This window comes from Leptinotarsa decemlineata, unplaced genomic scaffold, assembly GCF_025532065.1.
Source record: "Leptinotarsa decemlineata unplaced genomic scaffold, Ldec_3_MD MMD2_tig00000035_RagTag_RagTag, whole genome shotgun sequence".
Taxonomy (NCBI): domain Eukaryota; kingdom Metazoa; phylum Arthropoda; class Insecta; order Coleoptera; family Chrysomelidae; genus Leptinotarsa; species Leptinotarsa decemlineata.
The window spans coordinates 18,745,519-18,773,316 of NW_027412540.1; the positions used below are offsets into that span (position 1 = coordinate 18,745,519).

Genomic DNA, 27,798 nt, shown 5'->3' on the forward strand with positions numbered 1-27,798 from the left:
TTTTCAGGTGTAGTTATTCGACGTGAGAAACCAACTGCTTGAAAGTTCTACCTTTAATTTCGCAAAAGCCAATTATTGGCCGATGAAGTACTTAGAAAGCCAAACCATTCTTTCCCAAAAATCAATCTCTCCTAAAACTATACCTTCTTCAATTTATACCTGGAATTATTTCCGAATATACAGGTTAAACCATATGATATGTACCAGGGGAGTGTGGAAGAATCGATCGATCGAATTAACATTTCACCTTTTGTTTTGCTGTTTTCTTTTAGGATAAGCTACACAATTCGGTAATTATTTTACTAGCAAACAATAAACAATTTATTATTATTATTTTTTAACCCAAGTTTGCGCTGGTAAGGCCCTATCCCTCAAAGCCCACATACCCTGATACATTCAGGAGGGCGCGCCAGCATTATCTGTCCGGCTAAGATTTCAACACAGAACAGTCATCTTGACAGAGTGGACCGGATAAAGTGCAGAGTTCAAAAGGAAATTCTCAATATTTTATCCCTTTTTCCTCCTCTCTTCGGACGATATTCGTCTCACCAGGAGCCGAAAACTACACGATAAATATCGTCTTGCTCTGGTGGTCGAGAAGGACTGCATCAGGCTTATTAGCTCGATTAGCCTGATGGTGGGGAAAGAATAGTTCCAATAAATTCGGCACTTCTCGTTCCCCACAACGGATTCAATATCCCCCGGAGCGTAGGGCAACACCCGTGTCTCGTCAATACCGTAAGAGTGCCGTAGATGGTAATATAGCACTCTTAGGGCCGCGTTATGTCGATGGATGTAGGCCGAGACCGCATATGCTGGAGAAGCTGATAGCAAATGCATTAGGGTCTCAGGCGCCTCGCGGCAGGCCCTGCACCTTGTGTTAGGAACCTCTATACCCATCACGCGACTGCGGTAAACTAAGGTGTTGAAGACACCATCCCTTAGTTTCCGACTTCACATCACTCGACCTAAAAAAGCGAAGGTCAGTCGCTTTGATAAGCGACCCCATAAAGAAGACCCCATGCATTGGCTTATCCTTGTGCTGCCGAAGAAGTGAAGTGATTGCTGCGGCGTTCATATAGGCCTTTTGCTGAACGGATTCCAACTCTATGACAGAATTGTGATCACTTCGATCAGATTCGAAAACCAAACCGACTTCACCAGTTGCTCGGGCAGCTGCTTCAAAAAGAAATGCTCTAAATCCTGCTCTCTCATGGTGGCGGACCATGCAGAGCAAGGGATCCACCCCCTGACGACTCTACAGGCTCTATCCAGTACCACTCTGTCATGTAGACACTACAAACTCGAAAGTTCGCGGCCTCCCTGCTGTCGTGGGTAGTACGACCGTGGAACGAACGATCTGGGATGTAAACTCCTATGGATCTACATAATTTTTCAGGTCTTTCCGTCGCGTTGATACAGCTCCTTCCGAGTCTACTTCAGTACTCCAAACGAGTAGAGTGCAATTATTCCTTCCAGCCAGTTCTGATGACCAGATCTGTTACAGTTTGAGCTGACATTTGCCGCGGAGAGAATTCTTCACTGCTTGTAAGTGGCGTTGTTCCACCCCAAGGTGAGTATAGGTACGTCTCTCCGGCATCCAGATGGTGTCGGATGTTTCCATCTACGAGCTGCACATCATTTCCGTAGTCCCCGCATCGTCCTCTTGTCACCTTTTTTTCCCGTGAGTTGAACAATGATTGACTACACTGAATTAATCAAACTTAACTTTATTTCACTTTGAATATAACAAACACTTCAACTAAAACTTCAACTATGATTCGAATGTCTATCACCTCCCTAGATCGCTTCGCGTACCGCACTGTAACTTCCACTTGACTGTGTCGATATGCTCGTGGCTAGCTTTTATATATCGTTATCGAATGCGCTAGAAAATTTCGTCGAAATTCCGTCGAAATCGGGAGCATTATTCTCGCTACATCGTACATTCGCGCGCTCTTAGCTACGTCACGATTGGTTTATGGCTACCAGTGGCGTCCGACGTAATTTTCTTTAGGGCATGATTTGCGACACTATTATTGTTATTATTTCACCACATAATACATTTGTTTTACAAATATTCTACGGGTATTCGACTGCTTTCGACATGGGGACACTTATTAGAGGTAAAAATATAGGATAATAAAAGAAATGTAGGTACCTGAAACTCGCCTTCGGCTCGTTTCGATCATGTAATGTAATGATGGTTATTAAGACACGAGCATTAACCGGGATACGAAACGAGCCGAAGCAAGTTTTGTATGGTATATGCGAGTGTATTAATAACCATTACATGAGAGTTGCATACGCTATTTTTTCTAAACCCGATAAATAATGAAAAACTATAAATATTATATTTGTATTGAACACATTTACAGTAATTAACTCATATTTTTTTAAAAAAACACAAACTTAATGGTATTATCATGGATATATGAAAACTATAAAGATTCTAATTATATTTATATTGAATATAACAACTGTAATTAACCTGATTTTTTAAAAATATTGGAGTCGATGGTATTCCGTCTATATCGCTGTTTTCAGACATTTTGATGATATCAGGTAGGTAATATGAAAACTGATTTTGACAAATAAAGCAATTAGTTACTTAGGTCGAAACTAGGACAAACAAAGGAATAAGATTCTTGATTGAAAAATTATGGGTTTCTATTGGTTGATAATCTGTATCGTTATGAAAAATCTGTATCATAATGGATATCATTATGAAACGGATTATGGTCATATAAGTGTATTGTTAGAGTACGGGTGTAGACAAACAAAATAATAGACATTAATAGTAGCAAAGTCACAGTATTCAAAGTTTGTAGTGTGTACCATTATTTTACTTATTCAGCTATAGCGACTATGTCCAAACATTCTTTATACTGAATGGACATTTATGTAAAATACTTTGGCCTTTGAACATTTATCAATAAAAATGTTAAGGAAAAATAAATTAACATAAAAACAAATCTTGAAATAAAATATGCAATATTTTTGTCCGAGAGTGTATAATTTTAACATGCAAAACCGCCAGTTAGTAAAGTGTATACAGCTGAATGTATTGGTTTCTAATAATTTTTTGCCAAACTCTTTACTCTAGTTGTATGAAAAACACTTAAAATGTTTCAACGTTGGCAATAATAATAGGAAATATAGTAGCTTACTTCAACTGCAACCATCCATTGTCGTAATGCAGATGTGCATTTATTTTTTCGTCATTAGAGTTCTTCTTGGACACTCGACAACTTGAATTCATTTTATGAACCGATTCTTACAAGTTATAATAAAATAAGCACAGTAATTTCTTTCTCAAATGATTTATATTTCGCGAAATATTTCATCATAGCGGTTATTTTTAGATAATTATTGATTTAACAGATGGAGACTGGTGACAGAGATTGGTTACTGATTCGACGTCTTATCATCTTTGCGGTCGATTCACTCAATAGTTTTCAAGGAACTTATGTCTGATTAGACGTTAATTCCAAGAAATTCAAGAAAAAATATTTGGTAACGTCAATACAACATTGTATGTTTATAGTTTTGGTGCCAACATTTCTGCGAAGATTCTGACCTTTAGGTGACATATAAACAAGTAATGATGTCAAACAAACAAATCCACAAGATTTCTTCACCAAGACCGTCTCAATATACTGAGTGATCCAGTAATTAGTTTGAATTTTTTTCTCTTATTAAACTTTTGGCTTTTAAGTTGGGTATTAACGTTTCGCCTTGAACTGGCGAATTTCGAGAAACTGAAGGTAGATATTGTTTTATTTGAGAATGATTATTCATTTTGAGATATTTTTGGAATATTTTATAACTATTTATAATTCACAGCAAAAAATATTCCGCGATTTAGTGTAACGCGCATACATACAGTAAAAGCTGAATTACACTAAATAACATCGCTGCGGTATTAATTTTTGCGGAAAAATATGTGTGGTATTTAAGGACGCTCTAAATTTTTCGATATGAAGGACGTGTAGGTGTAGTTCAAGTGAACGATATAAAGACATATAAAGATATTTTAATATTAACATATGTCACAAAAAGGATTTGAAGCTTTATAACTTCTATTCATTATATGCGAGCGCTATCGATAGCTGGCTGTGCAGTCATCTTCAAGGCTCTACTCAAACTGAACGTTTCATCCTCTTGTTTGTTCTTTTATGCGGTCAGAACGCCTTAGTGCAGGTACTTCAGGTACTGTAGGTAAATTTGCCTGTATTTGGGTTACATCAGGTAACATCCTTTGGGCTGGATTTTCTCTAGGTTCACTGATTCTATGAATGTGTATTGTTTTGTGAAGTATATTGAATGTTAGGTATTGTTGTGTTCTGATTTGTATTTGTTCCTCGATAAGGATGTTTGAGTTTTCCCAGATGTCCATACGGTTTCCTTTATTGACTTGTTTTATGAGTTTTATGTTCTCTAGTGGGGGAAAGTTATGTTTGTTTTGTATGGCGTGTGTTGCCAGGTTTGATTTATATATTTTTGGGTTTATGTATGCCTTTTTGTGCTCGTCTTACCTTCCCAGTACATTGTTAAATGTACTGGGAAGGTACACAACAATCCCCGAGTTTTGTTGAGATACGTTGACGAAACTTTCATAGTATGGAACCATGGGAATACAGAACTAGACTCCTTTCTGAAGCACATGGAGAAGGAAGTCCACACTAAATTACCATTCTTAGACGTGTTTGTGAAGAAGATCGACATCGCGAATCTAACCACCATCAATCTACTGAAAGAGGAATCATCACGACTCTATCGGATCGTTCTTTCGGGCGCTGTAATACGAAGAAAGGTCTCTTGAAGGATCTAGGCATCATAACAACATTTTTGCAACGGAATTGTAACTCCAAAGTAATTGTGGAACAGACTTTGGCTAGAAGACAGCAAGATCATCGCAAGGAAGAGAAGCCGTGATTACCAATGCTTGTACTTCCCTAAATCAGAGGATTTTTGGAAAGATTAAGAAGAAATTGGTCCAAGTACAACATCAGAACTTGCTTCAGATCCGGAAACACCATCCATAGTAGCCTCATAGAAACCAGGCCACCAAACGCCACCAACGCTAAGAGGCCATTGAAAGTCCGCATTGCCGAGCAAGAAAAACAGCGAGGAGAAACCAGCAAATCGAGAATAGCAGAACAAGTTTGGACTCATCAATGTTATATCAAGTGGTCCCAAGCTGAGATCATCCATAGGGAGGAACACTGGTAAAAGGAACAAAAACACAGACAAAACACCGAAATCTTTCGATTTTTTCGCCTGCCGACGGGACATTTCGTTGTTGACAAAAACAGTCGCCCGCAACACAAAGTCTTCAGAATGTTTCTTACTTCAACAGCCTTCAGTTCGCACAAGTTTCTATTTTGAAGAGTTGTCGTTCGTCAAGGAACTGACCAACGGAAAAACCCATTCTGTAACATATTCGTAAAAGGTACCTTCGAACGAGCTTTTATTGTCAAAAGTGAGTCCCTAAATTTTTTTTTTTAACATTTTCGACTTCTTTATATTCGCATCCCGTTGAAACTCATCCAAATTCGTTATTCATGGTCACTGTCACACATAAAAAAAAATTTAAATTTGGCGCGAGCTCAGATACCAAAACTTTTGCCTGTTTATATTTTTGTTGATTTCAAGTATTGAGATTTTCAAAATTTGGAGATTGTCCAGCATATTTTGTGATTTTGAGATAGGTTCGAAAGATCATCAAGAGATATTCAAATTTGAATAGAACGTGCAGAGTATAAATTGAAATGAAAGGATTGAAAATGGCAACACTATATTTTTGAATGTTTTTAACGAAATGTTCGATTGTGTTCAATAACAGAACAATTTGAATACTTATATGTGCCTGGCAAGTCCGGATCTTGTAAAGCAATAACGGCAAGGTCAAGTTTCAATCGCACACTATCAAATTCGTCTTACCTTGGCAATATGGAGAGCCTAGCTAGTCTTCTCGACGTTATCGCCACGCATCTGTTCGTCGCCATTTGTTACAATTCACAGAAAAAAAATCACTTCAATGTCGATCTAGCGTTCGTATCCTTCAGGTCCTATTTCCGCATATCTTACTATTGTCACAGAATAAAGTTGCACTCATCACTACTTTGTTAAGGATTGCCATCGAAGTACTAGTCTGTAGATAAAGGATATCAATTCATTCAATTATTTGTGACCTATGATTCCGACGTTGCCTCGCTAATGATTGTTTTGATTTCGATTGTTACGCTCCTAATCACGCAAAAGTCGGTAAACTAAAAACGTGAACCGGAGTTTATCAGAACTGTTCACCTTGATGATTCAGTTTTGGACTATAATTATCTAAGAAACGGCGCAAAAAGTTGCCGGTGACAAACAATGTTGTTTTTCTGTAATGTGGCGCGAAATCCTAATTAAAATTAAATTTATACTTACTTGTAAACCCTTATAACTACAGAATTATGTGATTTGCGAATTAGGGTAAAGTCACCGACTTAATGAAATAAGTGAATACATACAGAGTATCTCAAATAAGTAGTCCAGGTGAAATACCTTGGTACTATCCTCGACAGGAAGCTAACATGGAACTCTCACCTACAGAGAAGAACAAAAAGAGCATATGTTGCTTATGATCGATGTCGGAGGACAGTGAGACGCGCATGGGGTCTTTCACTCCGTGTGGTCACCTGGATCTACAGTGCAATAATGAGACCTATGTTAACGTACAGAGCCATTGCATGGGGACCGAAAGTTCTACATGCAACGGCTTTCCAAAAATTATATCAAATACAGCGATTGGCTTGTTTACACCTAACAGGAACCATGAGAACAACACCAACCACGGCAATGGAATCAATTACTGGTCTGACCCCTCTGGACCTGTACGTTGAGGAGGTTGCGTTAATGGCTATGTTACGATTGCGCACAGCTGGTGTAAACCTCGAAGTGGAATAGGTCAATTGAGGCTGAGCCTATGGCGAGAAGCGTTCACTGCGCAACCTCTGCTGCAGGCAACCAGTGATGCAATTGAGCCCAGGTTTGTGTTTAATAAACCCTACAAAATACAAATAAAACAGAACACAGAGTCAGATGCTACGAATGCAAAACTCATATATACAGACCACTCAAAAACCAAAGAAGGCTCAGGATGTGGAGTGTACTCCAGCGTGGTTCAAACAGAACTGGCTGGTATCTGAATCGCCACAAAAGAAATAACCTAAAAAGGAATTTCTGGCAAAAACATAACAATCTGCACTGATAGCAAACAAGCCATATCAGCTTTGAACAGACAACGTGTTACTTCAGGGCTAGTACTAGAGTGCCAAGTCCTGAGGTGGACTAAAGGGCACGACAAGAGTAAAGGTAATCGCATTGCCGACTCTTTAGCCAAGGAAGCAGCTGGACTAAGAATTTTAGGACCATGTGGCATCTAGGACCTGATGACTTCGACAATTGCTGAACTATCCAACCGTTACACCCATGCTCAATACCTAAAGAGATGGGGTTCAAAGGATGCAATATTGTCAGGATCACCCTGGGCGACCCTAGGAAGCTGACGCCGAAGAAATATCTGGCGATTACCAGGAAAAATCTATGCTTAACAGTAGGATTTCTGACTGGCCGCTGTCAACTAAGGAAACACCTCCATAATATGGGACTAGTGGACACTCCTCTATGCAGGATGTGTGAATTGGAAGATGAACCTGTCAGGCATCTCCTCGTTCAAAAGATGAGAGGGAGGACTATATTATCTGTATTTCACTCTTTTCAGTTAATTAATGTAGAGGCATACATTTTTTTATGAAACACCAATTTTCAGTTAATTTGAGATATTAGTTACTATTATAAAAAAAAACAAAGAGATTACACTTTTGTAGGAAAGTATGATTAGTGAAAATGAAGAAATGGTCCACTAATAATTCAAATACATTCAGCATCATCTTGTAAAGGACATCACCCGAATCCTCAACAATACACAGATTAGGGTGGTCATATTTCTCGATATTGAAGAAACATTAGGCAACACATTACCCAAATCTTTCGGATCAGGTTTAGCTGGAAAAGGCATAGAATCGACCACAACTGTCTGGATCTACTTATGTTCATAAACACATCAGTTGCTACGACTCTTCAAGATGAGGCCGTGAGGTTCAAGGTCACCAGGGGCTGCACTCTGGACGGGATACTATCCCTCTGGTCACTCCTGATGTACAGTTTGCTGGATGTCCTTGACGGATCTGCAACCTTATTCAGATGACTTTGTAAGCCTTGGCGTGGATCAAGCCGGAAAAGATAGCCTGTGCGTTGAACGATATTTACAGTTGGTGCCAGAGAGAGAGAGAGAGAGAGAGAGAGAGAGAGAGAAGATATTTTGAAGCCCATTGAAACTATTTCTCTACAACAGGAAGATCAATCTAGATGATTCAACTTCACCTTCCTTCAATGGTAACGTTATTCTATTTGAAGCGGAGATATTTGAGTAATAATCTTAGTAAAAAAACTCACCGCACTCACTTGGAGCATGGTTGAAACAAAGGTAGACTGGAAAATCTTAGGGTTTTCACAAAGAAAAATATTTTTTTATCAGTAACTTGTCGAATTTAATAATTTTGTCTATCGGAAAAAGTGTTGAGAAATTATACAATACTTATTTCAACGTTTCGAAGGCTAAAATCTGTCCCCGTCTTCAGAAATTGGCAAAATTTAAGTTCATAGAAAGTTTTTCCTTTTGCTGATTCTGTTTATTTTACCAACTCCTTCGACAGATGTCAAAGGAGTTTTGAAATGTTTTGAGTAAAAAATTTTCGTCTTGAAATTGAAATTATAATAATTACTTTGAGTACAGTTCCGAGAGGACAGAATTTTTTAAAAGTTTTTCTCTTTCAAGGTTTTTGTTTCTGATTGTAGACTTCTTCAATATTTTTGCAGGTATTTACAAAAAAACCAACAACTTTTTTCATTTGTTTATTACTTCTGCAATTTTTGCAGGCCCTTCTTTCAGATACCATTCTGAATCTATAGTAATTTTTGGTCTTGGAGGTGAGGTTAGATGAAATGACACTCTTCAACCAGACTAATCTCCCTGTAAAACTTTGTATAATAAAGAAGACATTGCCATGTGCGAATGTACAAACGTGCAAGTCATTATTATTTCAATGAACTCCGGATGTGATATATCGAAATAACATATTACCGGTATTGTGTCTTTATATTCAATAACATACTGGATGTAGAATAATGATTTAATCAGTATAACAATGATGTTTGTAATAGAGAACCTCCTACATAATAATTCAAATTATGGTACTTGTTTTCTTCGGAGGCTCAGTTAATTTATATTCGAAATGGGGATTCACGTTGTGTTGGTGGTTGAAGTCGAAGCTTGGCTTTGGAAGTGACCGCCTTGAGGAGCCTCATTTGTTTGAAGATAAACGATATATCGTGAAAATTGTGCAAATAAGTTCTGACAGGCTCTGGTTCATAAGAAACATTCATTCAATTATGGCTAATTTAATTGTTTCTCAAATTGGTAGTGATGTACATCTCTTTGTCAATTCGAAGCCGAATATCAGCTTCATAGAATAAACATTTATATTAACTATGTATGGCACTCGCAATTCGTTAGTATAATGCATTTTCAATAAAATAAAGCGATTCACATGAAACTAATGCGACCCTGTATTAGAGACCTTCAGCTGTGGCGCCAATTTCAGGTTCATGGTCATCCACAGAGTGGTTTCCTCATTCGTTACTGTATTTACAGGGAGGCCTTCTTTCAGTGAGATATTTTGTTTGCGCTCGGCGGTTGGCTGTCCTTGTTCATCTTTCACTGCCTGAACCACTGTGCATGCTGTTTTTGGCGAGTGCATCGGCTTGAGATGTGGGGGTTGAGCAAACCGGCCACCATCGGATGCTTGCTTCCACGTAGCCCCGCTGGATATGGGAATGACAGAATCACTTGTGGTTGTGTTATTCCATAACTGAATGACATCCTAACGATGACTTAATTCTAAGGTGTGTGTATCCGTTCCGAGAGGATGAAGGACACTGAGCCTATTAGCTACGGAACCTTGGAGATATCGAGCTCCCTCTCGTCGTAGCATCGCCTTGCCACGGTAATGCGGGGCTCTGCCGTGATTGACCTTCTTTCCCTAGCTACTCGTGAGACTTTTATGGACAGAGTAAACTTAAAAAATTCTTTCTGACGCTGAGTCTACAGATGAGATGGATGTCGAGCTTACGACTCCAACTGACCTCCCTGTAAATTTAGATCAGGAGCAAGTCTACAGAGGAGATGAATGTCGAGCTTACGACTTCAACTGACCTTCCTGTAAATTTAGATCAGGAGCGAGAGCTTCTCAACTCTCCAACTCCTGATCCAGTACCTGAACCTACCTGGTGCTGCAGCCAGGAAACGACTGAGTCGTCTCCTCAAGAGCGGGGTATCTTATGGAACCGCCTTGCACCAAATTCTTGAGCGACGTACGCAGAATCTGTCTCAGATGGAGGAACAAACCTCCCATGATCAGGTTAGCAAACGTTTGCCCATATGGGAAGGTTATCGCGGGTATCAAGGTGGGAATCTTGCACCTTGACTATCCGACTACCTCATTAACGATGAAACAGCAGAGCATATACTTTGTGCCTGCCCCGCTGGGAACTGAATCAGGTATTTAGAGTTCGGCCGTACTTCTACCATCTGACCTGAAAGACCGCTCACCGTACAAACTAATCGGCTTCGTTAAGAAGCTGGGTTTATTTGGTCGAGTGTGAATAGGTGTGAGCCACAATAGACCCTTGCGGGTTGCGGCCAAGGGTCGAATATACCCACTTACTCTGGACTTAACCTAACCTAACCTTGTTTGCGCTCGAAGTTTCAAAGGAAGCTTATTGTGTCGTGGACTGTTGCAAAAATAAGATAAATGTCCAAATTTCCCGGGCTACGTATAATCGATTAGCGATTATTATATTTTTTTCATATTGCTGCACTCGCCTGGAACATATGTTCACAATTTCAGCTGGTTAGCATTTTTAGTTTGTTGATGAGAGGCACAACAGTTTAGAAATGTTTTGCGTGTTCATCGATTTTATGCTAGTGAAAAATTGGATCAAATAATTTGCATCAAATGAAATTAAGTGCTCAAAAAACACTAGAAATCTTGACAGTGGCATATGGTGATAGTACTTTGGTCAGAAAAATGTTTACAAGTGGTACACTTGTAAACTTCACAGAAGATCGGGAAGATGTGAATGATGTCACTCGCCCTGGACTCCCCAACACATCAATAACCGATGAATTTGTTGACAAAGTGAAGAAAATTGTTGAATCACTATTAAAGAAGTTGCTGAGGATGTCGACATATCGGTTGGCTCATGCCGTGCAATTTTTCTGAAAATTTTGGGCACGAAGCGTGTGGCAGCGAAGTTCGTTACAAAATTGCTGCAGTTTTGACCGAAAAACCGTCGCATGAGCATCGCTCAGGAATTGTTGAATGTCATTAACGGCGATCCAGATTGCGTAGTGCAATAAGAAGAAAACATACCTTATTGTAGAAAAACAATTCATGGCTTTTTCATCACGATAATGCCGTAATCATGCCCCAGCCACCGTATTCACTAGATTTGCCCCCCTGCGATATTTTCCTGTTCCCAAGATTGAAGAGACCGATGACAGGACGGTGTTTTGCGACGAATGAGGCGATATTTTCGGTAGTACACTAGTTTGGATCCACAGAATTACTTTTCTAATTTCAGTGCAGAATAGTTTTCTCAATTTGAAGATGATGTTACGAACCTCTCAATCTTCTTACGTGTCAAAATAAGCGGGAAAGTGAAAAATTTCGGAAGATCAAAACCGGGAAAAACCTCTGACAATATCTCATGATGACTCGTTGGAGTCACTTGCCAATGACGTTTTGATACTTCCAGATCGATTCGTTTACAATTTTTGCAATACCCATGGTCTGCGATTTCTTAAAATTTGCAATTCTGAATTCTCAGGTCTGTAATTGCATAAACTCTTGTTTAGTGACTGATTCGAGTTCGATTATTTTTAGAGAGTTTTTACATCATGTACTAGCTGGTTTCTCATCGGATTGTAGGGGATGACGTTAACTTTCGATTCGTAAAGTTCAGCGCCGGCAATTTTGGTGTCGTAACCTTTTAATGCTCTCTGTCGCTGCATAGATTATATAATTAGAAAGGAATTACCATTCTCGATTGCGATACAAGGGAAGTAATAACAAGCTTACACATTGTCATTAACTTTTTCTATTCGATACAGAAAATATCGAATGAAATATTTTTGCCAAGAATCTTCAATATCTCCTGAATTATCATAGTTGCTTATTTGTTTCACAACTTTTTAGATTATTCTTGAACTGTTGAATATATCAAAAAATAGTCCAAATATTTCCTATGGATACCACAAAATGACGTAAATTGGATCTATTTTTTCAATGCTTTCGTACTTTTCAGCGAAATATTAATTTTTTAAATTTCCTGATATTTGGGATATCTGTATGATACATCTTTGTTTTTTTTTCATTCGCTCAAAATCACCAGAAAAATCGTTTCGACAGTTATATGCAACAAATATTCCTTACGACAGACAAGCAGGCAGGCCACATAATTTTTTCAAAAAAATGTCTTCGCTGACGAATATTTCGTCCAAAGCAACTACAAATATAATCGTCTAATTAAGTTAGCTCAAAGTATTATTTACTCCTAAGGGTGTAGTAAAAAATGGTGAGTACAATGCAAAAATAGTGAAAGATCGTGCAAATTAATTTGAAAAGTGAAGAAGTTTTAACTTCTTGATGCAAATTCTTCGTGGATTCACTCTGTAACGGGTTAGAAAATAAATATTTCGAAATAAAATCTTGAAATAGTAATCTTTCCCTATTACCTGAACCGTAGGTTCTGAACGAGAAAAAGGTGAGAGTCTAACCTCTGTGACTTATCTTGCTTAGTGCTAGGTAATGGAATAGGCGTATTACCATGGCCTGCACAATCACCAGATCTTAATCCAATAGAGCATGCATGGGGTATGCTCCAGAGAAGGGTAATGAGAGGCCGTGGTAACTTTCAGAATCGCCCAGACCTGTTTGAGGTCCTCCAAGCCACCTGGCAGGCAATACCTATACTCTGTCTATCTGAGCTACGGAGTGCTCCAAAACATTATCATGCATTGAGCACGTGATCTCCCAGACAAGGCTGCTTGTACAGAGTCGCATTAAGGAACGACCGATTTTTTTTTTAGTATTATGCGGCTGGGTATAGGAATATTTTTTAGTTGGAGTGTAGGGACACAAATTAACAGTTTCTTCAGCCGTATCAGTACTTGACATTTTGAAAATTTTAAACTTTATATTACCGTATATGTACACACCACAGGCGTTACAACGCAACTGACCAGTCCGCAATGAATTCCGCCAGCCGATTGCAGTTAAATCTAATTGGCCAGCGTAAAGAGGTTTATTGATTTTACCCAATATATGCAAATGTGCGTGGTGATCATGCTTTGATCACGCATCTATCTTTGTTTAGGTTGCTTTGTTTGTTGGATGGATATAGTTTAGACAGGAATCTAGACAATTTAATTTTAAGTCTGCTCTGCACTTAACTGTCTCGAGGATATCGAGACAGTTAAGTGGACAGTTAAGTGGACCACATGTTTGTGCGGTACGCGAAGTGATTTAGTAATGCGATAGACATTCAAATAATAGTTGAAGTTTTAGTTGAAGTATTTGTGTATTTAAAGTTGAATAAAGATAAGTTTGATTATTCAGTGTAGTCAATTATTGGTGAACCCACGGGAAAAAACGTAACATTTGGTGTCGGAAGTGGAATAATTGACTGAAAAATTTTCGGTTTTATGGTGAAAACAAGGTGTGTCGATTACGACGAGATCGAAGAATTTAAGAAAATGTTTGAGGCGTTGCAATTGAGCCTGGCGGAGAATGAAGAACGAAGGAGGGAGGAAGGACAATTTCGCCGGAAGGAAGATCGTGAATTATTATTGAATATTCTGGTAAAATAAGAAAGAAACAGAGAGGAATATCGTGAATTATTGGTAAATATCCAGGAGAAACAAAAAAAAAGACAAAAAGATGTATCTTCATTTATTTGAAGATTTTATAACTTCTCAAGAAACAAAGGAAGGATTGGAAAAAGTAGCCGATGAGAAGTTTGATGGGTTGAAAGGAAATTTGAAGAAAACCTTGAAAAAAAGCTTAAAGGAGTCGACAAAAAGTTTAATGAGGTTTTCCAGGAACTTCCAAAAGAACCACCGGACCTGAAAAGGATTACTGTGGACAAGGGTACACAGGACAAGGATACACAGCTAACAGAAGAATAATTTCCACCAGACGTCAAAGGTAGCGAGACTTCTTTATGGGTAGCTCTGATAGGGAGATAAGCTCCTCTACCTCCCGCCGCTTCGAGTTCCCTCTGACCCGGAGGGTAGCGACCTGTGAGGGCCCCTTGTGCAGGGATACGGACAGATTGACGAGGCAAGACATTATCGTAGCGCAGAAGGAGGACCCCGTCTTGAAAACTGTAAGAAAATGGAAAATGGTGTAAGCGCTGTGACCTGTGCTCTTCGAGAAAGGGTCCGAAGACAAGGCAAAGAGAAAAGTTGAAGCAGTACCTCAGTCGAATCACAGTCGACATTTTGGGATTACTCCCTATGACCACATCCGGGAACAAGTACCTTATGGTTGTGATGTTCTACTTTTCCAAATGGCCTAAAGTAATAGCCTAACCTAACCAAGAAGCTAAAACGGTGGCACAAGCCCTGTTGCAGAACATAATTGACAAACACGGAGTACCCCAAGGACTACACTAGAATTAGAGCCGCAACTTCGAATCGGATCAAATTATGGAAGAAAATGATGACTCTGTTGGGAATAAAGATGACAAGAATAACTCATCTTCACCCACAATCCGATAGAACGGTCGAGAGGCATAATCGCACCATCAATTACTACCTCTCGATGTTTGTCTCCGAAAATCAAAGAGACTGGGCTAAATTGGTTCTTTTTCTGTTGGCATACAGGAGCCCCCAACATGACGCGATAGGTTACACACCATCCATGTTGTTAACTGGTAGGGAACTGAAACTCCCGATAGTTCTTTCGATGAATCTCAAGAGGTACCCTTTCAGACTATGTGAATAACTTGAAGGAGAGACTGGAAATTATACAAGAATTTGCCAGGACCAAATTACAGCTTTTCAGCGACAGGATGAAGATACGATTTGACAAAAAGTTGCTGCCAGTGAGCTTCAAGGAGGGCCATGCAGTGTGGCTTTACCAACCCCAACGTCGGAAAGGTTTGTGTCCCAAGTTGCAGAAACCATGGCAAGGACCTTACTTGGTAACCAAAAAGATAAACGATCTCGTGTACAGAATACAATTGTCAACCAGAAGCAAGCCTAAAGTTGTCCACATACAGAGGCTGAGTCCTTACATGTGTCGTGTCCCTTCTTGAAATGTTGTTCGGGGCGAACAACCTCAGAGAAGGGGGTAATGTTGTAAATCATGCCCGAAAGAAGATAACGCCGGCCGCCACTGGTAGCCATAAACCAATAGTGACGTAGCTAAGAGCGTGCGAATGTACGATGATTCCCCGCACTCTAGAAGCAGCAAGAATAATGCTACCGACATTCGATTACGATATTCAAAGGCTAGCCACGAGGATATCGAGACAGTCAAGTGTACGTTACAGTGCGTTACGTGAAGTGATCTAGCAAGGCGTTAGACAATAAGTTTTAGTTGAAGTATTTGTGTATTTAAAGTGAAATAAAGTTAAGTTTGATTATTCAGTGTAGTCAATTATTGGTGAACCCACGGGAAAAAACGTAACAATAATTATCCAATTTTTTTTCTACATGTACTATCAAATGATTATACTTTTGGTAATTATTTATACTAAACTTCTAAAATTGATTTATTGAAGTGTTAAAATATCCGATTTTTTTTTGTTACAATCCAAAAAACCGAAAAATTATTTTGAATTTCAACGAAAAGTAGTCAATACCCCTGGATCATTTCCATATATTCATAAGGAAGCTCTATAAACTTTATAGAATATAAACTAAGGTCGACTCAAATCCGTATCTTCTATCGTATTCTCATCATAAACTTTTAATGGAATACGTAATATATGAAATAGAAATAGAATAACTCTCAGTTCAAATGAACATATGTGATGCCAGAATTGGGTTCGTATCGTTTTTAATGACACAGGAAGTGTTCGTTTAGACTTCCTGCTAAATTAAAATTCATTCATAATATATCGGATGTTTTTTAAGAAGTACAAATCACTGTTATGTACATATTTCAATGCCAGGGACCGAGACAGAGAATTATATTATGTTTGTTCCAATCAAAACTTGGTTAAATAATTCAGTCGTTTTAGGTTTTATTTGCGGAAAAATTCATAGTGAGCTGAATTTTCGTATACACCCTTATTACGGTGTTGTGATGAAGATGTGAAAAAATCGACATTGGTATCGTGGCGGCTAAAAACTACAGAACTACAGAAAAAATAAATTTCGGTATATAATTTTTCTTGTCATTTTTTAGTTTCTATATCAATAACAGTTTCTGACAAAACGTCGAGTGGACGTTTCGATTCGACATCTTCATTATTTTCATTATTGGTTGACTCTGCGTTTAAACATAACTGGCCACGGCAATGTCAACAAACTTTTGAATATCTTATTTCAATTTTTTTTGCATCCACATTTGCCGCCACAACCTTTTGTACAATTACAAAAAGATTGTGTCCAGTAAATCATCGCGTGCTGGTGGCAATAAAGTTGTTTTTGGCTGAATTATATTTTTTCAACTCCCAACCCCACTGTTTTGGAACAATGTCTCTTTCTAGCCAGGTTTGTATTTGATAATACTCGTATACTACTCCGAAAACTGCCAATTTCACAGAAAAATGCAAGAGGCGTTTTTTTGATAAGTTCACGACGAACAATATTTAAAATGACCTCTATTGACCTCCGAAAAACTTATTTTCTTTACCTTTTGACCTTTATAACTTCTTTAGCCGGCACGATATCAATGTCGATATGTTACATCTTCATTACAACGCCGTGATAAAGGTGTATACAAAAATTCAGCTCACTAGGAATTTTTCCGCAGATTGGGTTTTAAAATGCCAAAATGGCAAAGACTATACAGCAGATATTAAGTTTTTAAATGCATAATGCACGTTGTGAAGAAAAAAATGACCTACACAAAGGTTATATTCCAAAACCCTCCCTACAAAACATTGTTTTCGGACTAAATGTGATAACTGATAACAGTATTTTGGTTATGTTTTACGCTTTTCTGTAGAGCAATAACAATTCAATAAATCATACTGTCTGGGACCAAAAGCTGTAAGTAGAATCCTGTCAAAGTAATGAGGATTATTAATTTGATAACATGATAACTTATACAAATATTTTTCATTGATTCAATGGAGAAAATATTTCCGTAGAGAAAATATTATCGTTTCATTTTCTATTTTGAGATACAAAATTATCCTTTAACAAAAGGGCTTTTTTTCTTTATCGCTACTATGGTGCCAAAAAGACTTAACCTTAACCATTTAACCTTATAAGGTTATTTATTTTCTAGAAGTTCTGTATAATTTGTAGAGAAATGAAGAACAATAAATATTTAGACTAATACTTTCCATATCTGTTTTCAGCAATTGTCTGCACGGTTAACAATTTTAATTCAATTTTATGATGATGATTAGTAATAATAGTGGTTAATTCAGAGGTAAACAATTCTTTGCATATTCATTAAAGATAATGGAATTTAAATGGCTCAAATTGTTTATATGTATTCTATAACTAATCTAGTTATGTTTTCAATATAGCCGTCTTTTAGTTAGTAAGGTAAATCAATAAATTCTAAACAATTAATTAATTTTATGTTACTTGGTGCTCAGATGTATAGAAGGCAATGTTTATGTTTTTGAACATACATCTATTGAATCTTTGAATCTTCAAAACTGTTATAGCTATGAGGAACACGAATGAAACAAAAAAAAGAATCAAGTCTCTTTTGGAGTATTTTACATTATTGTTAGGTCTTTATAAGAATTACATACTTTCAAGACTATCACATCAACTCATCAATCTCTTCTCAAATAAAATTGACATATTCAAGTAATTTTTCAAAGATGTGAAATATTCCAGAAGTGAATCGTTTCGTTTTCCGGGCCACCTTCAGTAACTGGTTGTGATTGAGACAACTCCGTGTGATTTTTATTTTATTAAACAATTCTGGAAAGCCTTGAAAAAGCTTTGATAGATACATTTACATAAAGGAGTATGTAGTTCGTATCATTTTATAACGTTATCATGTATCAGAGCGATTCTGCATCCTTGAAGGACATATTTGAATTAACTAGTCCATAACTTATCAGGGAAATAACTAGCAAAGAAAACCTGAAAATGACTATACTGGCATTAGAGACTCAAAATAAAACATTTACCATTTGAAAAGCAATTTGTACAGAATGTTGTTACATAGAGTAGTTGTAAAAATGAAACCAATAAATAATAATAAAGGCACGAAAGTAAATTTGAATATATCTGAATTTTTGAGACTGCACTAGCTTATCAACTATCAAAGTAGGTATCCTATCCACTGTCCATATACAGAGTGGAAAAGTCCAACGAAAAGTACATACTTTTCGTTGGACTTTTCCTTTTTTTGTAACTTAACGCAAAAATGCTCGGACAGGTCAATTTTACTTTTGAGGGGTCACATTTTAGATGTATTTTTCTACCTGTGCCTTCAACCCCCTAGCGAGGGTGAGTAATAACCCTAAAATTTTAAATGGAAAGTGGGGTCGAGTGATATATCATTTGAAAGGGCACAAAATTTTCTTTCCAATGATACCTAATTTGTTGTATTTCACTCAAACATGTAGGTATTATGAAAAAAAACAACTACAACCCAGTACTTTGAAATATGTAATTGACTTAGTAGAATCCTACTTCAGCAAGTGCTGAAAATGTGACCCATTTGCTTCCATACAATAATACAGAATTTGTTCAAATCTAATCCTAACATTCTGTAGCATATCAGGTGTTATACTTCTGCACTCTGCTGTAATTCGTTGGCGAAGATATTCTATGGACTCGGGCTGCGTAGCAAAACATTTATTTCTCAAGTGTCCCCAAAGGAAAAAGTCTAAAGGCGATAAATCAGGTGACCTGGCAGGCCATTCGATGGGGCCTATCCTTCCAATCCAGCGTCCAGGAAACCGGTCATCTAAAAACTCTCTTACCGGAGCAACATAGTGAGGAGGTGCTCCATCTTGCTGGAAATGAAGCCGATCATCATTATGATTTTGGTCATTTTCAATTATTTCTGTTATGAGAGGATCAATTGTATATTCAAGCATGTTCAGGTAGACCTCACCAGTTAAATTCCCAGGAATAAAAAGTGGCCCTACGATATGACTACCTAATATGCCACACCAGACATTGATTTTTTGAGGGTACTGGGTATGGACCTCTCGAAATAAGTGTGGGTTACTGTCATCCCAGTAACGGCAATTATGCCTATCCACAGCTCCATTCAAAAAAAATGTACTCTCATCGGAAAAGCACGTGTTGAATGATAGGTGCGGATCATCAATTAGTAGCTGACTCAGTTGTTCACAAAATTGCAGCCTTCTATCAGGATCATCTTCATTGAGTTCCTGTACTTATTTAATTTTGTACGGATGAAATTTATAGGCTTTTAATATCCGTATTATGGACGAACGGGAGACACCTGAGGCTGCAGCAAGCTGACGTGTACTTTGAGTATGATCCAATTCAACATGTCCCAAAACAGCGACTTCCACTGCTTCATTTCTGATAGGTTTTCGTGGCTGGTGTTTCACATTACAGACAGATCCGGTATCGACAAACTTTTGGACTAACTTGGCAACGTACGAATCATTCACATTTTTCCCGGGATGACTGTTATTAAAGAGGCGAGCAGTAAGTCTAGCACAACTACTATGTTGATAATAAAGTTTAACAATTTCAACTCGTTCAGGAATGGAATAAACCATTTTTACAGTAAAGTTGAAATAATTTCAAAAGCAACCGAACTGAATCAATGAACGTTTGCCTAAATTCTTTTTGTACACTTATCTGCTGTTGTTATTTGAACCAAAAAACGCACTAGAGAAATTGAGGAATGTAGTAGTGATAAAAATACCGTTTTTTCCGCATTTTCATCAACACCAAAAATATCGAGTAAATGTTCTTGCTTTTTTTATAATTATTCAAGTAAATACAACAAATTAGGTATCATTGGAAAGAGAATGTTGTGTCCTTTCAAATGATATATCACTCGACCTCACTTTCCATTTAACATTTTAGAAAAATACATCTCAAATGTGTCCCCCTTAAAAGCAAAATTGACCTGTCCGAGCATTTTTGCGTTAAGTTACAAAAAAAGGAGAAAAGCAAGGTGCATACTTTTCGTTGGACCACTCGATATGCAACATTGCAACAACCTCGTAGAAGAGATCAAATTTCGCGAACCTTATGCAAGTTTTTCTACAGATTTCTTTTCAGCAAATTATGAAGAACTAAGTACAAACTGTTTTCATTGTTTCATTAATTTCTACGTCACCTTTGCTTAGGTTCTTCTCGACCCCATTCATTAGACGTAGCTTTTTCCGTCTTCCGTCTTCGTATTATATTATCAAATTTCCATTGATCTGGTTGTTACATTGGACATTCAGTTGGAAGTTGAAATCGCTCAAATAAAACGATCGAATTCTTCGATGCGAAATCGTACAAATGTTTGGTCATGTAGAAATCAATCTTGACAGGTTTTAAATTTGTAGTTTCGCTCTTTGATTCGATAATTTCAACTTTAATTTCTAAGCTTTCATCGAAAAGTGATAAACAAATACGTTTTTCAGACAAATATCAGAGACGACTGCTAAATTTTTTTGACGCTGGTTCTGAAATTTTCTTAAGGATTGTTTTATATTCCAATGAAATTTGAAAAAAAATTCTAAATCTTGTCACGAAGTCTTACATACAATAATGTTATAAATTTACAGATATGACGGAGTCATATCTCATGACACTATTTCGAGTAAAACTAGAAGTTCGAAAATTAAAATATGTGCGAAAATTTGAATTTCAGTTCATTGATATTATGATTTCATAGTAACTATAGATTTAAATTTATCTATATTCACTAAGTACAAAATATCGTTTCTAAAAATGTAAGACAAAAAAATTTCAATTCTACACCTTTCCAACTCTACAGTACAAAACTGTTGACCGGAGAATGTTTGTAGAAAAAAAATGTAGCAAATTTAATTTCACACATTTTATACTGTTTTTTTGGGTTTATAACCTTTCACAATCTGAATAAATAAAAGATAAATCAATAGAGATTATGCTGGCTTATGTCAAAAGAAATTAGAAATATCACAGTTTCAGGCGAGATTTCCATAATGAATACAGGTGAAAACTTTAGAAACCTAAATATCAATATTTAATTTTTTTATTTATTACTATATTTATTATTATATTTATATTACGGAGTAACTTTTCAGTTTGCCCTTTAGTACACTTCAGCAGAATCTCTATCGACTTATCTTTATTTTTTGAGATTGTGGAAGCCCAAGAAAAACATTATAAAATATTAGGTCTTCCACAAAAAATGTCGTTCAAAGAATAATTTTCTACACAAGCTTCACACTCATTTTTTCTTTAAAAAAATTAATACCGAAAAATCGAGTTGAAACCGAAAAAAAATTCTGTGCTATTTTTTATGGGAGATCGAATTTTTGAATGAGCTGAGCCTTTAAATGACCTAAAAAAATTCCAACGGGAATATTTTTTTCTATAAATTGTCAGATTTTGAGGTAGGACCGACAAAAGAATCGCCTGAAAATGAAGCACCCCGCCGTTGCTAATTAGTTGTTTCACATTCAATATTTTGTAAACTGTTGCGTTTTTGAAACTCTTTTGAGTCATTTTTTGACAATTATTTTACCTTACTAAATACATCAGCAACTTTTTAGGTGGCACAAAATTCCCAGTAGCTTCGTCAAAAAATCCAAATTTCGGCGGAACATTCCTTCTCACAACTCTTCTCGTCATTTTCGAAGAGGAATTTAAATTAATTTTGGACAAACTTTCCGCCAAAGCAAACTTTTCTCGAAAATTTTTCAAGTCTATCTCACTCTCGTCATCCGCGAGGATATTTTCCATTGCTAAACAATTTCGATCACTTTTAAAAACTAATAGTTTTTTTGATTTCTCGCGTGGAATAATTTCCGGCGCTTATTTTAGGAACGTTTCAAATGCAACCTGCAGCTCTACCAAGTTGAACTGAAGACGGAGAACTTATCACGAGTATTTACTATAAACCGATTACACCCATGCTACCTTCGTCAGGTCTGGATTCAGTAAATAACGTTTAATCTAATTATTATCCATTATGTTTTTGTTCAATAGATTAAGGCAATTTTAGTTTTTCAAGGTACACCAGCTCAAATAAAAATCAACTGTGTTATTACATACGTCAGACTAGTAATTGATTTTATAGTCCGTTCACAAGTTGAAAAACTTGGTATTTTTTGCTAGTGGGGATTAAAATACGAGGACTAATTGGATTTCCAGGATTATGTGCGGAAGCGGCATATAAACAATTATGAAAATTGTAAATAATCAAAGATTAAAGGAATGTTTACATTGTTCTAAATTACCCAAAAATGATTGATGATGGAGAATTAAAAAAATATTCTTGTAGCTGAAGAAACCTCTGAAAATATGGTTGTTTCAAGAGTTTCGTTCGTTTTAATGTCATGTGTTTTTGTAGCTCCATATCTCAATAAATATTAATTCTACTGTCTCGTGGTATATACTGATAGATAGATAATTTTGTACTCTATACATTGATGCTATTAATTTTTTCAAAATTATGATTGTTTGCCTCAAACTGAACCGAAGCGCTGCTGAAACAACCCGAAAAACTAACCAGGCATTTGACAACGATTTTACAGTAGTGCAAAAAGTAATTTGTCCAAGGCTTTACTATTATTCGCCCGTATACCGAGTGATTCTCTAGGGTGGCTCACCGCTATAACTTTTTTATTGTTGGAGATAGAAAAACCAAATTTGAGGATTGTGTATCTATTATAGTTCAATTTACTTTTTTTGGCATATTCACTTGCTTTGCCGTACTTCCGGTTTGACCGGAAATGACCACAACTTTCGATTTTTAAATGGGACATCCTATATATTTTTACTTATTTCAATCGAGAATGACATTCTGATACTTTACTTGTCCATATTTGACAAAAAAAATCATTTTTATTCCAATTTTTATTTTTTGATCTACAATGTAATTATTCAGAAAAATAGAGAAAATAAAGTGAAAGTGTGTGGCATCAAATTATTCGTAAGAAAATGATCTTTCACAAAAAGCCGAGATGCCACCCTCTTTCAATTTGAAAAAATCAAGTTCACTGGAAAAATTTATATTTGTGACTGTGAAATAACTCTTAAAACGACTGTGGAGTCATACGCCCCAAAGTCGTAGTTTTACCATAATACTTGATCAAGAATGAGGCGATGTTATTTATTAAATATTGACAAGTGAAGTATTGTTGGATTTAGAATGTCATTCTCGATCGAAATAAGTAAAAATATATAGGATGTCCTATTAAAAAATCGAAAGTTGGGGTCATTTCCGGTCAAACCGGAAGTACGGCAAAGCAAGTAAATATTAAAAAAAAATTAAATTGAACTATAACACACAACCCCCAAATTTCGTTTTTCTATTTCCAATAATAAAAAAGTTATAGGGGTGAGCCACCTTAGAGTATCACCTGGTATAGTGGAATTTGAGCAATGCAAATGCATTGCCTGCAAATCGAATATAAACAGTCCTGATATTATTAAGCCATACATTGGCTGGATTGGGGTTCATATAAGAGCCCCAAAATCATTATTTTTTTTTCAGCTTTCAATTCGTAATCACAGCAGCAAGACTATACTATGGTTTTCATCAAGTTACCTATGTACTGCTTTAAACAGCTACCACAAAGTTATCAGTTTAGAGTTTCAATATTTTATTGCTGAAAATGTCGATGTAATTGAAACAGCAAATAAAACTCCAGAAGATTCATTAACCGATGAATTTAAAAAAGTATGTAAAACTTGATGTACGGTTCATAAACTGGTGTGAAACACAGTTTCAGAACATTACTAATATTACAGAGATACTCTAGCCAACGACATTATGGTCGGATTTGAACAGTGAAATTCCTCGTATCCTGAAGCTGGGAAACCAATATCACAATAACTTAGATCTGTTTAATATATCACTTCAAGTCTTTAAAAATCAATTGAAAAGGCTATTGCGTTTTCGAAGCTTTTCTTTACCTCACCATTTTCTTTGTAAGTACTTACCAGATTTGTTACATTTTATTCTTGTAAGTACCAAAATTGTTTCATCTTTATATATATATATATATTCTCCGTTGAGGAATACATTTTCAATCAATAAGTTAATTCTGTTTTTTTAGGACAAAACACAAGCACTACAGGAAAATCCTTAAGGCGCTCTCAGAGCGGTGTCTGTGCGGAAGTAGCTATTCACATTGGATTTGAATCGCTGGAGATTATATCCATTTGAAAAAACGTTCTCAGAAACTAATTCAACATAAACGCAGTTCTCCAGATGAAAGAGTTCTTGAACAGTGAAGTTCGACGTGTACTGATTTGAACCGTTCTTGGTGGAATCAAATGTGCCAAGTCACTTGAACACCTCCCGCGAAAGTATCTATGGAAGAGAGACAAATCTCCAATCTTTCTTCGATGTTCCAGGCTATCAAGGTTGCACGTGATATTCGTGCCTCCAATCAGGCGGATGTCTCTTTTCTGGATGGAATCCAGCAACTTCAGGGTATTTTTGGGGGCAAAGCTCCATACACGAGAACAGTACTCCAAAGAAGGTCTGATCTGAGCTTTATAAAGCATCAAAAGCTGCTGAGATGTGTATAGTTTTTTGGTTCGGAACAGTGTTCCAAGCTTTTGAGAAGCAGCCTTTGCCCTTCCAGCGACATGATTGTGCCAAGACATATTGGTGTCCATTTTAATCCCCAATAAATTTATCGAAGCAGAAAGCGGAATTGTCTGTCCTGACATTATTATATCCGGTTCGGAGACATTTATCTGCCGATGCCTGGGTTTTTGTGGAATTGAATTGAACCTGGTTATTTTCACCCCAATTCGAAATCACTTCTAGATCCTCATTAAGATATGCAACCTCCTGCTGCCGGTGAAGATGTCCCTCCGTAGCAGATATCCTGGAATCCAAATGGAATGACGAGACAAGTGTGCTGTCGTCAGCAAAGCAATATATTGGATTTCTTTTTTTTCAATAAGTTGATATACAATAAAAAGAGGGTTGGAGACAATATGGATCCTTGAGGAATACCAGCGTTGATGGTAAAAGTATTCGAGAGATATCCATCGACGGCCACCTGCAGGGAACGTTTTTTCAGGAAGCTGAAGAGCCATATACAGAAATGATCCGACAAGCCATAACATCGAAGTTTGGGCAGCAAACCCTTTGGATCAATTTTTTCAAGTAATTTATGATATTTGATTCGATTTTTATTTTACCCAAAAAAAAATCACATTAACTCAGCTGCCATTGGATTGGATTAGATTGAAGTATATATTAAGGCGATTGAAGCAGAGTTTTTAAAAGTAATTTCTGTAATGGGTATGCCCCTATCAATTACGGTAATCACAATAATTCTTTTTATCTTCCCATGATGAGTGAATTTTATTATAGATTGGAATTACACAATGCCTCACTGTTCTAATCGATGTCTATTCGTCGATTTGTCTAGTGGTAATTGTTATTTGTTTGTATTGAAATAGTCGGATGTTAACATTCATTTAATAATCATACTTCACGGAAGTGGTGATTATAAGTGACCTTATATTTGAATGGTTACTAATTGATGTAGAAAGAATTCAAACTTGAACTCCTTATTCCTTTCTTTTCCTAGTGGACGTCACGGTTTGTTAAACAGGTGGTATTTTTGTTATAACGCAGTGTTCGTCCCAAATTATTCCGAAAACTAGTAAAAAATAGTAACAGTTGACTCCGAATTTGCCGTTAAGAAGCGTTGTGGTAATTGATAATGCACAACCAAAAAGCCGATATGCAATCATTGTTATCAGAAAGGAACATTCCATTTGGAAAAATCAAGCTGGAACCTGAATTATATGTCCTCATTGACAACTATGAGCCAAAATTCAAGCGGTATGAAATAGATCAGCTCTTTCTAGCAGCAAATCACATTGTACTATTATCGCCATATTTCCCGGATCTGAATCCAATTAAGTTGGATTGGGCAGGACTGAAAGATTACGTGACAAATAAAAATGTGAATTACATTAGTTCGGACTTCCATTGTCTTATATTATATAAAATGATTAGAAATCCCTGAAAGAACTAAAAAAGAAATAAAAAATTAAAGAAGAAGATTATAAACGAATAGGTGAAAATAAGCAAATTAAGCAAAAAAATCCCTGAAATGAAATAATAGTGAAATAAAATACAAGTAAAAAATGGAACAAATTCAACAAAAATAAAGAAACAAAAATACAAAAATATATAAAAATACAAAGAATAAAATAAAATGAAAGAATAAAAAGTTATGAGATTCCAAGCCAAGTTACTTCACGACGTTTCGATTGTTAGTATCCACAATCGTAAATTCGAATTTACCTATAGAAGTAATTATGGAATTGCTAGGATGCTGTGTACGAAACTGTTATTTCCAACTGAAGGACGAATTCTTTACGCAAGATGAGGGACTGCCAATGGGATCGCCACTTTCACCAGTCATAGCCAACATATATATGGGGTGGTGTGAAACTCAGGCCATTGAAGAAGCCCACAAGAAATCTCGTGTCTGCGGTTGAGATACGTTGACGATACCTTCATAATATGGTAACACCGAACTAGACGCCTTCCTGAAACACATCAACAGCGTAAAACCTTCCATCACTTTCACAATGGAGAAGGAAGTCCACAACGAATTGCCGTTCTAAGACGTAGTGATGAAGAGGACCGACACTAAGTGGGAAACATATGTATACTGAAAACCCACTCACACTGGACAGTATCTGAACCACGAATCCAACCACTTTCAATCGACAAAAAGAGGAATCATCAAAACTCTATTAGACCGTGCTTTCGGACTTTATAATACAAAGGAAGGTTTCGAGAAGGAACTAGACATCATCAAAAATGATCTTCAAAGAAATGTTTACTCCAAAGCGATGGTGGAACAGACTTTGGCTGAAAGACACCAGGAGCAACGCAAGGAAGAGAAGCCGTCACAACCAGTGTTTGCACTTCCCTACATCAGAGGATTGTTGGAAAGGATAAGAAGAATTGGGTCCAAGTTTAACATCACTACCTGGTTCAAATCCGGAAACACTATCCGTAGCAGCCTCACGAAAACCAGGTCACCAAACGCGGACTGCGATTCCAAGAATTGCATTTACCGGAAACCTTGTGAGTGCGGAATATCCTATATCGGTGAAACTAAGAGGCCATTGAATGTTTGCATTGCCGACCACAAGAAACACACACAGCGAGGGGAAACCAGCAAATCAGGAATAGCAGAGCATGTTTGTACCCATCAACATAACATCGAATGGTCCCAAGCTGAGATCATACACAGGGAGGAACATTGGTTTAGGAGGAAATTCAAAAA

The 27,798-nt window shown here is 36.9% G+C and overlaps 2 protein-coding genes across 5 annotated transcripts in view; both read right to left on the reverse strand.

Annotated features, from left to right (window-relative positions):
* Positions 1 to 27,798, reverse strand: part of cu (NADP/NADPH phosphatase nocturnin) — a 43,658-nt gene that overhangs the window by 5,679 nt on the left and 10,181 nt on the right. The window contains exon 2 of one of the 4 annotated variants that reach the window (XM_023168312.2): positions 5,947 to 6,157. The exons of 1 other annotated variant lie outside the window; for it this stretch is intronic. In XM_023168312.2, coding sequence (XP_023024080.1) covers positions 5,947 to 6,011 — 65 coding nt within the window. In that variant the 5' untranslated portion in view covers positions 6,012 to 6,157. Of the gene's footprint in view, positions 1 to 3,170; positions 3,317 to 5,946; positions 6,158 to 22,040; positions 22,383 to 27,798 lie in introns of those variants that run through there. 2 more of the 4 variants (XM_023168289.2, XM_023168296.2) reach the window with 2 other exon arrangements.
* The window catches only part of LOC111510462 (prostaglandin reductase 1), a 503,388-nt gene continuing 479,439 nt past the window's right edge, over positions 3,850 to 27,798 (reverse strand). Inside the window, exon 4 of the mRNA XM_074171987.1 lies at positions 3,850 to 3,928. Within this exon, the coding sequence (XP_074028088.1) occupies positions 3,865 to 3,928 (64 nt within the window). The 3' untranslated portion in view covers positions 3,850 to 3,864. The remainder of the gene's footprint in view (positions 3,929 to 27,798) is intronic.